At 42.2% G+C, this 13,642-nt stretch overlaps 1 protein-coding gene across 3 annotated transcripts in view; it reads left to right on the top strand.

Moving 5' to 3' along the window:
• The first annotated feature begins 6,869 nt into the window (after positions 1-6,869).
• LOC129854007 (rho guanine nucleotide exchange factor 28-like) overlaps positions 6,870-13,642 on the top strand; it is a 78,379-nt gene continuing 71,606 nt past the window's right edge. For 2 of the 3 annotated variants that reach the window (XM_055920595.1, XM_055920594.1), the window contains exons 1-3: positions 6,870-9,106; positions 9,534-9,580; positions 10,096-10,159. In XM_055920595.1, coding sequence (XP_055776570.1) covers positions 8,875-9,106; positions 9,534-9,580; positions 10,096-10,159 — 343 coding nt within the window. In that variant the 5' untranslated portion in view covers positions 6,870-8,874. Of the gene's footprint in view, positions 9,107-9,533; positions 9,581-10,095; positions 10,160-13,252; positions 13,593-13,642 lie in introns of those variants that run through there. The other variant, XM_055920596.1, reaches the window with a different exon arrangement.

Genomic DNA, 13,642 nt, shown 5'->3' with positions numbered 1-13,642 from the left:
TTTGACAGGTGTAAGCAGTATGGTAATATCTCCATCTTGCCCTCTGATAGACAAGGTCTCACCAATTTGGTTTGATTAGGTGGCCTGAGAAGAGGGCAGTCAGAGACCATACTGGAGAAAGAAGAACTAGTGGTTGGGATTGAGCCAAGCTCTCGTTGGCTCAGATTGTTTGAATCACTGAACTGTATTGCCCTCCAATGGGATATAGGAGTACTACCAGTCTAAGTAAACCAAGCCCAAGCGGATCAAACTTATTTATATAGTCTGAAACTATCTAGGGCACGGTGAGGCAACTTTAACTTTATGCTCATGACCTTTATGTAAATTATACATTTCACAATAGCTCGAGTTTAGTGCTCAAGATGGGATTCATTCTAAAGTAGGCAATTGGTACCTTAATCTCTATGTAGTTCACTACGTTGACAAGGGTCCATATGGTCTCTAAACGTTCTCTAAAGCTCTATATAACAGGATCGGGCCTGGCAGGCATACAGACAGGGAAGGCCAAGAAGGAGTTCCAAATGCACCTTATTCTCTTTGTACTGCACTACTCTGACAAGGCTCCATAGGGTGTCTAAATGTTCTCCAAACATCTATATGTCGTGTCTTTGGCATCATTAAATTGAAGACTTATTTTATCAAATCAATTTTCTGTAATTATTATTACATGATTAAACTAATCATGTAAATGTAATTAACTGGGAAGTTGGGGCACCAAGGAAAATCTTCAGATTACAAAGTTATAATTTTCCTAATATAACTCTTCAGATATTTTAATATCTGATGAATTAGTCTTCTTATTAATTAATTATTCTTTACCTCACGTTAGTCTCATTCCGAACGTTGTAAATCGCTGGTTATCTGCACGAACCCAGCCTTTACTATGAATCATCCATACATCAATTGTCTTAATCATTTATTTACTAACTAAATAATCAGAGAAATGCATAAACAAACAAATAGTAGATATCAAATCAAATCAAATTTTATTTGTCACATACACATGGTTACCGGATGTTAAAACCTGTCTAGGATCAGCGTGGCGCTAGCGGCACCCCCCCCCCCCCACTGAAAAACCAGTGCCGCGAAATTCAAAAAAAATATTTTTTTAAAATATTTAACTTTCACACATTAAAGTCCAATACAGCTAATGAAAGACACAGATCTTGTGAATCCAGTCAACATTTCCGATTTTTAAAATGTTTTACAGGGAAGACACAATATGTAAAGATGTACATCTATTACCTAAAAACACATTAGCATAATCCACCATCTTTTATTTGTCCACCAACACCAGTAGCCATCACCAATTCGGCTAAACTAAGATATTTATAGCCCCTAACCAACAAAAAAACTCATTAGATGACAGTCTGATAACATATTTATGGTATGGGATAGGTTTTGTTAGAAAAAAGTGCATATTTCAGGTAGATGGCATAGTTTACAATTGCACCCACCATCACAAATGGACTAGAATAATTACAATGAGCAACGTGTTTACCTAACTACTAATCATCAAACATTTCGTAAAAATACACAGCATACACGAATCGAAAGACACAGATCCTGTGAATACAGACAATATTTCAGATTTTCTAAGTGTCTTACAGCGAAAACACAATAAATCGTTATATTAGCTTAGCACATAGCAATTAGCAGCCCAGCATTGATTCTAGCCAAAGTGAGCGATAAAAGTCAACATCGCCAAAAGATATTAATTTTTTCACTAACCTTCTCAGAATTCTTCCGATGACACTCCTGTAACATCACATTACAACATGCATATACAGTTTGATCGAAAATGTTTATATTTAGCCACCAAAATCATGGTTAGACAATGTGAAATGTAGACAGGCTGGTCAGAAAATGTCCTTGCGCCACTTAGACAGTGATCTACTCTTATACATAAATACTCATAAACGTGACTAAAAAATATAGGGTGGACAGGGATTGATAGACAATTTAATTCTTAATACAATTGCGTTATTACATTTTTTAATTTATCCTTACTTTTCAATATAGTTTGCGCCAAGCGAAGCTACGTCAAAAAACATGGCGTCCTAAGCCACTAAAATGTTTCGACAGAAACACGATTTATCATAATAAAAATGTCCTACCTTGAGCTGTTCTTCCATCAGTATCTTGAGCAAAGGATCCTTTCTTGGGAGAAATCGTCTTTTGGTGGAAAGCTGTCCTCTTGCCATGTGGAAATGTCAACTGCGTTCGGGATGAACTGAAAAGCGTGCCCAACTTTTCACATCGTTGCAAAAATAAATGTCCCAAAATCGCACTAAACGGATATAAATTGCTATAAAACGCTTTAAATTAACTACCTTATGATGTTTTTAACTCCTATAACGAGTGAAAAGATGACCGGAGAAATATAACAGGCTAAACTAACGCTTGGAACAGGTGCGCGCCGGTGTCCTCTAGGCTCATGACGCAGCTCCCAAAGAATGACTAGCTTCAGGGTTTTTTGATTTGTAGGGCCTGTGAACGCGCAATCGACCCCGTTGGAATCGTCATCACGTAAAGGCATCCAGGGGAAGACGTAAGAAGTGTCCGTATAGTCATAGCAACGACAGTGCCCTTTTAAATGACTTCAGAAGAGTGGCCAACATTTCTCAAATCTGACTCCATGTCAGGGAAATTGCTGTAGAATGGGCTCTGTTCCACTTAGAGACAAAATTTCAACTCCTATAGAAACTATAGACTGTTTTCTATCCAATAATAATAATAATATGCATATTGTACGATCAAGGATTTTGTGGGAAGCCGTTTAAAAAATTAGCCACATTAGCATAAATAGTCTAAACAGCGCCCCCATCCCCAACAGGTTAATGCGAGTGTAGCGAAATGCTTGTGCTTCTAGTTCCGACAATGCAGTAATAACCAACAAGTAATCTAACCTAACAATTCCACAACTACTACCTTATACACACAAGTGTAAAGGGATAAAGAATATGTACATAAAGATATATGAATGAGTGATGGTACACAACGGCATAGGCAAGATGCAGTAGATGGTATAGAGTACAGTCTATACATATGAGATGAGAAATGTAGGGTATGTAAACATAAAGTGGCATAGTTTAAAGTGTCTAGTGATACATGAATTACATAAAGATGGCAAGATGCAGTAGATGATATAGAGACTTCCACCTGGGGACTTCCTGACGGGCCGCCCCCAGGTGGTGAGGGTAGGTAACAACATCTCCACCCTGCTCATCCTCAACACTGGAGCCCCACAAGGGTGCGTTCTGAGGCCTCTCCTGTACTCCCTGTTCACCCACGACTGCTTGGCCATGCACGCCTCCAACTCAATCATCAAGTTTGCAGATGACACTACAGTGGTAGGCTTGATTACCAACAACGACGAGACAGCCTACAGGGAGGAGGTGAGGGCCCTCGGAATGTGGTGTCAGCAAAATAACCTCACACTCAACGTCAGTAAAACAAAGGAGATGATCGTGGACTTCAGGAAACAGCAGAGGGATCACCCCCCTATCCACATCGACGGGACAGTAGTGGAGAGGGTAGTAAGTTTTAAGTTCCTCGGCGTTCACATCACAGACAAACTGAATTTGTCCACCCACGCAGACAGCGTGGTGAAGAAGGCGCAGCTGCGCCTCTTCAACCTCAGGAGGCTGAAGAAATTCGGCTTGTCACCAAAAGCACTCACAAAATTTTACAGATGCACAATCGAGAGCATCCTGTCGGGCTGTATCACCGCCTGGTACGGCAACTACTCCGCCCACAACCACAAGGCTCTCCAGAGGGTAGTGAGTTCTGCACAAAGCATCACCGGGGGCAAACTACCTGCCCTCCAGGACACCTACACCACCCGATGTCACAGGAAGGCCATAAAGATCAAGGACAACAACCACCCGAGCCACTGCCTGTTCACCCCGCTATCATCCAGAAGGAGAGGTTAGTACAGGTGATTCAAGGCAGGGACCGAGAGACTGAAAAACAGCTTCTATCTCAAGGTCATCAGACTGTTAAACAGCCACCACTAACATTGAGTGGCTGCTGCCAACATACTGACTCAACTCAAGCCACTTTAATAATGGAAAATGTATGTAAAAAATGTATCACTAGCCACTTTAAACAATGCCACTTCATATAATGTTTACATACCCTACATTACTCATCTCATATGTATATACTGTACTCGATACCATCTACTGCATCTTGCCTATGCCGTTCTGTACCGTCACTCATTCATATATTTTTATGTACATATTCTTCATTCCTTTACACTTGTGTGTATAAGGTAGTTGTTGTGAAATTGTTAGGTTAGATTACTCGTTGGTTATTACTGCATTGTCGGAACTAGAAGCACAAGCATTTCGCTACGCTCGCATTAACATCTGCATGTGACAAATAACATTTTGATTTGATTTGAATCGTCCGTCTTTCTGTTGGAAAGTTCATCCAAGCTTCTCTCTGCTTCCCTGGAGTCTAATGTTGTTAGAATAGGTACTTAAGAGTCCCATTCAGAAATGCTCCTATAGATAGATGTTTCTGCGGTTTTCGGTCTTCGCGTTCCAGGTCGACATAATTCCTAGCTGCAGACTAGTAATTAGTATCGAAGATGTGCTATTATTCTGTCGGTATTGATAGTCTCAGATTTTAACCATTTCCACCCGTCTAGCCAATGCTCCACGGGGTTTGGTTGGGAATTCAACAAACCATTACCACCTTAGCTTATACTGAGGTTTTTGTGGTCTCTATTCAAACCTTCGCCCCCTCTGTGATCGAGGTTCGCATGGTCTGAAGTGGGTTTTTCTTCAGGTGGGTTTTATTCGGAACAGTAGAAAATGGCTGTCCCATGAGCCAGATCATGTCTGTGTTCATGGGGGCAGGCCAATGACTTAGCTAAACTTCAAAGGGAATACAATTCTCTCACGTTAACGGTTTAAAATCACATGACATAATTTCACAAATAGTTTCATCTTTACTCATTCATTTTATACAATAATTAGATGCAAACCTCATAACGGAGGTATGAGTAATGTTGCTGTATTGTCTTTCATGAGGTCACAGCCTGAAACAAAACGGACCGGGTCGTAGCTGGCTACTCCGCCGACCGTTTACACATTCTCCAAAACATGGATATTGTTCAGTTCTCAAGTTCTGTGGTGTAGAAGAAGTTCCTTTGTTCTACTGTGAAACTCTCTCTCCCTATACTGCCTGGCCAGGGGGAGAGAGCCTCCTCCAGGAATTTATGACCTGAGATAACAGAACCTTGGTGTATGAGAGGGAGAGGGAGAGAGAGGGGAAGGTACTCGCTATACCCAAAGAGGGCCACGTCATGACATCTATATCCTGATCAGTCTTGGCATGCAGACAGACAGGGCAGGCCCAGGGTGAGTTCAAAGTGGTACCTCATTCTCTATGTAGTGCCCTACTTTGACAAGGGTCCATAGTGTCTCTAAACATTCTCCAAACCTCTATTTGTCTGGATCAGGCCTGGCAGTTAGACAGGGCATTTCCTGTGAGAGTTCCAAATGGCTCCTTTTTTTGCTTTGAAGTGCAGTACTTTGACAAGTGTCCAAATGGTCTGTAAACGTTCTCCAATCCTATATAAAACTGGATTTGGCCTAGCAGGCAGACAGGGCAGGTCCTTGAAAATCAAGGAGAGCCGCACACTCTAGGAGCTCAGATGCAAAAATGTAATAAGTGTTTCAACAGCCAAGCTGTCTTCATCAGGGTATAATCACAAACACTGCGGGATGACTCGTTTATATAGTGTCAAGACACACAGGTGTCTGTAATCATGGCCAAGAGTGGCCTAATATCATTGGTTAATTCTCAAATATTAAAATAGCATACAAAGAACAGCATACAAAAAACTAATGGATAGCATACGATCATAGATTCATTTTAGACTACACAAGCTTACAAACAATTACAATGGCAAAGTCAGGGCAGGTCCAGCATTAGTTCCAAAATGACATCTTATTCTCTGTGTAGTGTACTTCTTTTCACAAGGGTTCTTCGGTTCTCTAAACTTTCTCCAAACCTTTATAATTCTAGATCATGCCAGGCAGACAGGGCAGGGTGATTTCCAAATGTTACCTTATTCTCTGTGTAGTGCATTACTTTTACAAGGGCCCATAGGGTCTCTAAACGTTCTCCAGACCTCTAAATAACTGAATCAGGCCGGGCAGGCAGACAGGGCAGGCCCAGAGTGAGTTCCAAATGGTACCCTTATCTCTATGTAGTGCACTTCTTTGACAATGGTCCACAGGGTCGCTAAACGTTCTCCAAACCTCTACATAAATGGATCATGCCTTGCAGGCTGGCAGACAAGAGAGGCCTAGTATGAGTTCCAAATGGCACCTTATTCTCTGTGTAGTGCACTACTTAGACAAGGGTCCAAAGGGTCTTTAAACCTTCTCCAAACCTCTAATTAACTGGATCAGGCCAGGCAGACAGACAGGGCACACCTAGAGTGAGTTCGAAATGGTACCTTATTCTCTATGCAGTGCACTACTTTGACATGGGTCCATAGGGTCTCTAAACTTTCTTCAACCCTCTATTTATAGCTGATTCAGGCCTGGCAAGTAGACAGGGCAGGCCCAGAATGAGTTCCAAATGGTACCTTATTCTCTATGTAGTGCACTACTTAGACAAGGGTCCATAGGGTCTCTAAAAGTTCTCCAAACCTCTATATAACTAGATCAGGCTTGGCAGGCGGCCTATTAGGGCAGGCCCAGAGTTAGTTCCAAATGGTACCTAACTCTCTTTGTAGTGCTCTTCTTTGACAATGCTGCATAGGGTCTCTAAACCTTCTACAAACCTTTATATAACTGGATCAGGCCTGGCAGGCAGACAGGGCACACCCAGAGTGATTTCCAAATGGTACCTTATTCTCTATGTACTGAAATAGTTTGACAAGGGTCCATAAGGTCTCTAAACATTCTCCAAACCTCTATATAACTGGATCAGGCCTGGCTTGCAGACAGACAGGGTTGGCCCAGAGTTAGTTCCAAATGTTACCTTATTATCTATGTATTGCACTACTTTGACAAGGGTCGCCCATAGGGTGTCTAAAGGTTCTCCAAACCCCTCTCTCTCTTTCTCTCCCAAAATGTATTTATTAATGTGTACACTACCACGTAAAAGACGAAAGAACTCTCCTACGTTTGGGTGCAAGAACTACAATTAATGGTGAAACTACATTTAACTTCTTGTCAATTCAGAAAGTAAACCAAATGTTCCTAATTAAAAAACGCTGAAATGGAATCGACCCCAACCCTGGTATGGAGCTAGCAACATTCTAAAAACATTTGATAGCAAATGGAGATCATTTACAGTTAACTGCCAAAATTAAGGAAACACTACAAAATATTTTGAAAGCAGGTGCTTCCAAACAGGTGTGGTTCCTGAGTAATTTAAGCAATTACAACATGTGATTATACATAGGGTTATGTATACAAATGCCCAGTTGCCCATTGTTTCGTATACCATAACTGTGTTATAGCTTTACACCCCCTTGCTATATTTTGCATAAAGAGTTACCTCTCTAACAGAACCACAGAGGGTGTTTTTTAATGGAAGCCTCTCTAACATACTTCAGTTAGAATCAGGAATTCCCCAGGGCAGCTGTCTAGGCCCCTTACTTCTTTCAATCTTTTATAACGACATGCCTTTGAGTAAAGCCAGTGTGTCTATGTATGCGGATGACTCAACACTATACATGTCAGCTACTACAGCGACTGAAATGACTGAAACACTTAACTAAGAGCTACAGTTATATTCAAAATGGGTGGCAAGGAATAAATTAACCTAAATATTTCAAAACCTAAAAGCATTGTATTTGGGACGAATCATTCACTTAACTCTAAACCTCACCAAAATCTTGAAATGAATAATGTGGAAATTGAGAAAGTTGAGGTGACTAAATTGTTTGGAGTAACCCTGGATTGTAAACGGTCATGGTCAAAATATATTGATACAACAATAGCTAAGATTCAGAGGGGTTGGGTTAAATGCGAAGACACATTTCAGTGAAGGCATTCAGTTGTACAACAGACTAGGTATCCCCCTTTCTCTAAGATTGGGCGAAGTCTCTCCATAATAAAGCGCTGCTCTGCCTTCTTAACAGCACTATTAACAAGGCAAGTCCTACAGGCCCTAGTTGTCGCACCTAGACTAATGTTCAGTCGTTTGGGCTGGTGCCACAGAGGGACTTAGGAAAATGTGCAATTGGCTCAGAACAGGGCAGCACGACTGGCCCTTGGATGTACACAGAGAGCTAACATTAATAATATGCATATCAATCTCTCCTGGCTCAAAGTGGAGAAGAGATTGACTTCATCACTGCTTGTATTTATGAGAGGTATTGACATGTTGAATGCACCGAGCTGACTGTTTGAACTACAGGCACACAGCTCGGACACCCATGCATACCCCACAAGACATGCCACCAGAGGTCTCTTCACTGTCCCCAAGTCCAGAACTGACTAAGGGAGATGCACAGTACTACATAGAGTCTTGACTACATGGAACTTTATTCCACATCAAGTAACTCATGCAAGCAGTAAAATTAGATTTAAAAAAAAAACAGATAAAAATGCACCTTGTGGAACAGCAGAGACTGTGAATAGACACAAACAAAGGCATAGACATATGCATACACACACAAGATAACATACGCACGATACACACACGTACACATGGATTTTGTGTTGTAGATATGTGGTAGTAGAGTAGTATCCTGAGGGCACACACTTAATGTGTTGTGAAATCTGTTGTGACTGTATTGTAATGTTTTTAAAATGTTATAACTGCCTTCATTTTGCTGGACCCCAGGAAGAGTAGCTGCTGCCTAGCTAATGGGGATCCATAATAAATACAAATACTATGGCTAGAAGAAGATGTCTCCGTGACTTTGAAAGAGGGGTCTCAAAGGAGAATAGGGGGTTTAAAGTGTGTGTGTGTGTGTGTGTGTGTGTGTCAGTCACCAGATCTCAACCTGATTTAACACTTTTCGGAGATTCTGGAGCGGCGCCTGAGACAACGTTTTCAACCACCATCAAAAACCCAACGTTGCTGCCACGTCATTTCAACCCAAAACTAATTGGATTTGCAAAAAGTAATCAACTTAAGGGCATTTCGTCTTTTTTTTCACCCAACTTTTAACCTAAATACAATGACATGTTGAAATGTTTTGATATATTTTTTGAAATCACTTTAGTTGACAACTCAACAAAAATGTAAATCAAAACTCGACGTTGAACTGACATTTGTGCTTCCTGTCAAAACACTAAATGAATGGTGTTGGATCCCTCCAATAGAGTTCCAGACACTTGTAGAATCTATGCTAAGGTGCATTGAATCTGTTCTGGTGACCAACACCTTATTAAGACACTATGTTGGTGTTTCCTTTAGTTACAGTTACCTGCATGTCATAGAGCAGTCTTTGAACAACTACTGGACTTGTTTTAAATGGCTGTTTGAAATGTTATGATTTCTGTATGACCTTATCATCATCATGCTTATTTTACCATTTCTTTGTCGAGGTTTGTATCCTGTCATCACTGCAGGCAATACCGCTACAGTAGACAATGTGAGTATTGACTACGAAATAGCTTTTACTCTTTGAGTATTACCTATATTATGACCCCAATGTCTTTACCTTACTCCATGTTACATACTGTATGTGAAAGTGAATTCAACCGGCGAAATGGTAGAATGTTGGCTAAAAGAAAACATTGGGGATTTGTGTTCTGATTCAATATTCTACATTGTTAAATTCTGAAGTATTGTTAGGGTGTTCAAGTTGGCATCAAACTGGTGAAAAGTGGCTTTTATGAGAGGTGTGTGTGTGTATGTGTGTGCTTGTGTTTGTGTTCATGCTCATAGTGTGCTACATCCTTCATGATAGATTTATGTGATGCAGGTGGTAGGAAATTGACTACACATACACACACACAAACACACACGTGCGCACGCACACACAGACATGGGCACGTGCACAACACACACACAGAGAGTCCAGGTACCATGCACAAACGTTCTTCTCACTCCCATTTTTCTCAGTGTGTGTAGCATTGTGAAAAGCCTCTTTGTGTCTCCATTCAGGACTTGGAGGAGCACCTCGTGTTTTGTCTAAAAGAACAAGAACAAGAATCACTGACATACTCTGGTAAGGCTTTTTATGTCTCATCAGAGCTCAGCATTTCAGGGCCCTTGTTCATAAAGATCTAGGATCAGGTCCTCTCTGTTCATGTAATCAGAGTAGGAGTGCTGATCTAGGATCAGGTCCTCTCTGCCCATGTAAACATATTCATTATAATCTAAAAGGCCACACTGATCCTAGATCCTATTCTGAGACGCTCTGACTACAGGGCTAGGTGTATCATGAAATAATTCACACAAAAAAATGGATTTCACAGTGAATGTGGCCTATAGCTTCCTTCCTACCATAGATTATTATGTTTGTAACTGAACCTATAAGGAAAAGAGAGAGAGAGAGTTGAAGTGTCAGACTTTGACGCTGCTCAAGTGAGGAGACCTCATCTGCAGGATCTAATTGGCGAATGGAAAAGGAAGATTTAAGCTAGCAGACTCCACAAGGGCACCATTACTGTACTATACTTCAGAAAACCACACACTTCTCTCTACCTCTCTTTCGCGTACTCTCACCACTTCTCTCTCTCTTCTAGTCTCTCTCTCTCTCCCTCTTTCCTTGTCTCCCCTAGCCATAATATCTCCACAAAATGTAGGATCATGTTTCTTCTTGCTGGCCTCCACTGGGCCCATCCACACATTTCCTGGAGTCCTTTTGCTCTGAATTAGCACAGATATGGAATCAGCTTACACTTCCCCAGATTCTTACCTTTACCATTTGAAATGAAAACACAAAACTCACCTTAGATCAGGGTCTAGTGGTACTGGGTTTGGCTGACCTTTGGTTGGAGACGGTGTGAACATCCTGCGAGTTAATGATTGGCTGGTGAACATCGTGCGGGTTAAAGATTGGCTGGTGTGAGCTGCGTCCTAAATGTCCCCTTATTTCCTACATAGTGTATTACCAGCCCTGGACCAAGGTAGCGCACTATGCAGGGAATAGGGTAGCATTTAGGAATCAGACACATGTTTCTGGGTAAGAATGTTGTGGCTGCATGCTCAGGGCTTGAGGTTTAACACTTGGCACTGGCAGCTGTAATTGTAATATCCCGCGGTCGGTGTTGTTTTCACCCTGTATGGTGAAGCCATTTTAGTGACTAAAATGTGTGTGCATGTTTGTGTGCCGATGGGTCTGTATGTGAGTGCAAGCGTGTGTGTGTGTGTGTACATTTTATGTATGTGTTAACAGATTTACTAGTCTCTCTGTTCTTTGTATTGGTTACCGCACATACACTATCATTCACAGAACTGTAGTGGAATAAAGTGGACACACACATGCAATCCATTGAAATTCCTTACCACAAATACCAAACATGACATGTTCAAAATATTTGTCAGGCTCTCAAGCATTACAAATGACCTCCAGTATTTTTGTTAACAAGTTTGTGGAGTATGACAAGTATCCACAAAGCAATATGTATACCTGAAATATGGTGCTCATACTGCACTTAATTTGGTAGCTAATAGACAAACATTACTCCAGTAGATGAAGTTTCAGTCAGGGGATGAGGACTCTGGAGTGTAGTTTTCATGTTCTTCCTGTTCCTCTCTTGATAAGCTGTCTCTCTATTGCTCTCTACCTCCAATTAACACATGCCGCTCTCTAACCCTCTGTCCCTATCCCTTTGCCCCATCTTGCTACTACACTCCCTCCTTTTGTTTGCTCTCATCCTCCTCTACACCTTGACCCCCCCCCCCCCCCCCCCCAGGGAAAGAAAGCGAGTTAAAGTGCCAGACTTTGACGCTCCCTCCTTCCTCTCCTCGTCTCCTCTTAAGGTTTTTGTCTGAAGGGTTTGATGCAGCCAACTGTAGTGGAATAGAGTGGACACGCGGTGTCTCTGTTTTTAACTCTCGATCAGACCTCCAGGGGGGAGTGCTAACTGTGTTTGGATATAGAATACTGCACTGGCAACTTGGTGTGTGTGTGAGAGTCTCTGAGAGTCTCTTGGTTTCTTTGTGCTGCTTCTGCCTGTTTCCACTTTACTGACATGGCAATCTGCCTTGAAACCCCTCTGTTTCTCAGTCACTATCCTCTCCAAGAGCTTTCTTCCTTTCTGAAGGCTGGTTATGTCTACTTTGACCCTATGGGCCCTTGTCAAAAGTAGTGCACTATATCAGGAATAGGGTGTCATTTAGGATACAGCCTCTCTCTGAGGACTCATTTAGAACATTCCTCTGTGCGTATGAGTGGTGTGGCCGTGTGTTTAGTGAGTAGTGTTGTGCCCTGGGCTTGTGCAGTAGGGGGATGTGTAGTGTTGCCGTGTGTGTTGCGTTCTCTACACAGCGTTAACTCTAGGACTGAGATTAATTATTCTTATCTCTGACTCGTCTGACTCTAACTGACCTCCTTGTGGGTTCCTCAGGTCAGGACCAGCTGTCTGGCCCTGTGTTTGTCTTTCAAGGTGGTCTGAGGCGGGCACTCGTCTCTACTCTGTTTCTCTCTCTCTACTTCTCCTTTAGTCATTTTTATCCCTCAGTCACTTGTTCCTCCTCGCCCCATGTTCTGGTCTCTCCCCCTCTCTGCTGAGCGTGGTGAGTGAGGGAGGGAAAAGGAAAAAAAGAGAGGCTGGACGGGAGAGGGTAGGATAGAGCGAGGGTTGGGGCAAGAAGGGAGAAAAAAGAGAAAAGGAGGAAAAGAATGAAAGAAAGAGAGGCTGGATGGGAGAGGGTAGGATAGAGCGAGGGTTGGGGAAGAAGGGAGAAAAAAGAGAAATGGAGGAGGAGAAGTTGAGAGAGACAGGATGGGAGAGGGTAGGATAGAGCGAGGGTTGGGGAAGAAGAGAGAAATGGAGGAGGAGGTGAGAAAGAGAGACTGGACAGGAGAGGGTAGGATAGAGCGAAGGTTGGGGAAGGGAGAAAAAGTGAAATGGAGGAGGAGAAGGTGAGAAAGAGAGACAGGACGGGAGAGAGTAGGATAGAGCGAAGGTTGGGGAAGAAGGGAAAAAAAGAGAAAAGGAGGTGGAGAAGGCAAGAAAGCAAGAGAAAAATTAGACAAAGAAAGCGGTCTCGATATGCTAGATGATTTGGAGTTTTAAAGAGGACAGGGTAGGAGGGGCGTTTTGGAGTCGGAGAAGGGGGAGGGGGAGATGTGGGAACATGCTGGCTCACTGCTGAGGTGTCAGTGTCTGCACTCTGCTGAGACTCAGACGGAAGGAAGGAGTAAACTGGTACAACATCAGTCCAACCAAGACTCCTTAAGAACACACTGAATGTACAAGAGATAGTCAGGAATATCCAACCTGGAGGAAAATTGAAGTTCAGTAAAATATGTTGGTTTTTTTATATTAAAAACAAAGGTGTTTTGGTGTTAAAGCCTTGGTTAGGCTGCAGGGTGCTCTGAGACTCGTAGACGAAACACAGATTCATGGATTCATACTCTGACTCTCCGTTTAACTACTCCTGGCCCTCTTTCCCCAAGACGAGGATATGCAAGAAGATGGACAAGCAAGGTAACACTGGGACTATTTGACATCTTTTCATTGAATTTTATGAAACCTTT

This window comes from Salvelinus fontinalis, chromosome 4 (assembly GCF_029448725.1).
Source record: "Salvelinus fontinalis isolate EN_2023a chromosome 4, ASM2944872v1, whole genome shotgun sequence".
NCBI lineage: Eukaryota > Metazoa > Chordata > Actinopteri > Salmoniformes > Salmonidae > Salvelinus > Salvelinus fontinalis.
The sequence above is the reverse complement of the archived record's forward strand: the minus strand, read 5'-3'. Positions and strand labels throughout refer to the sequence as shown.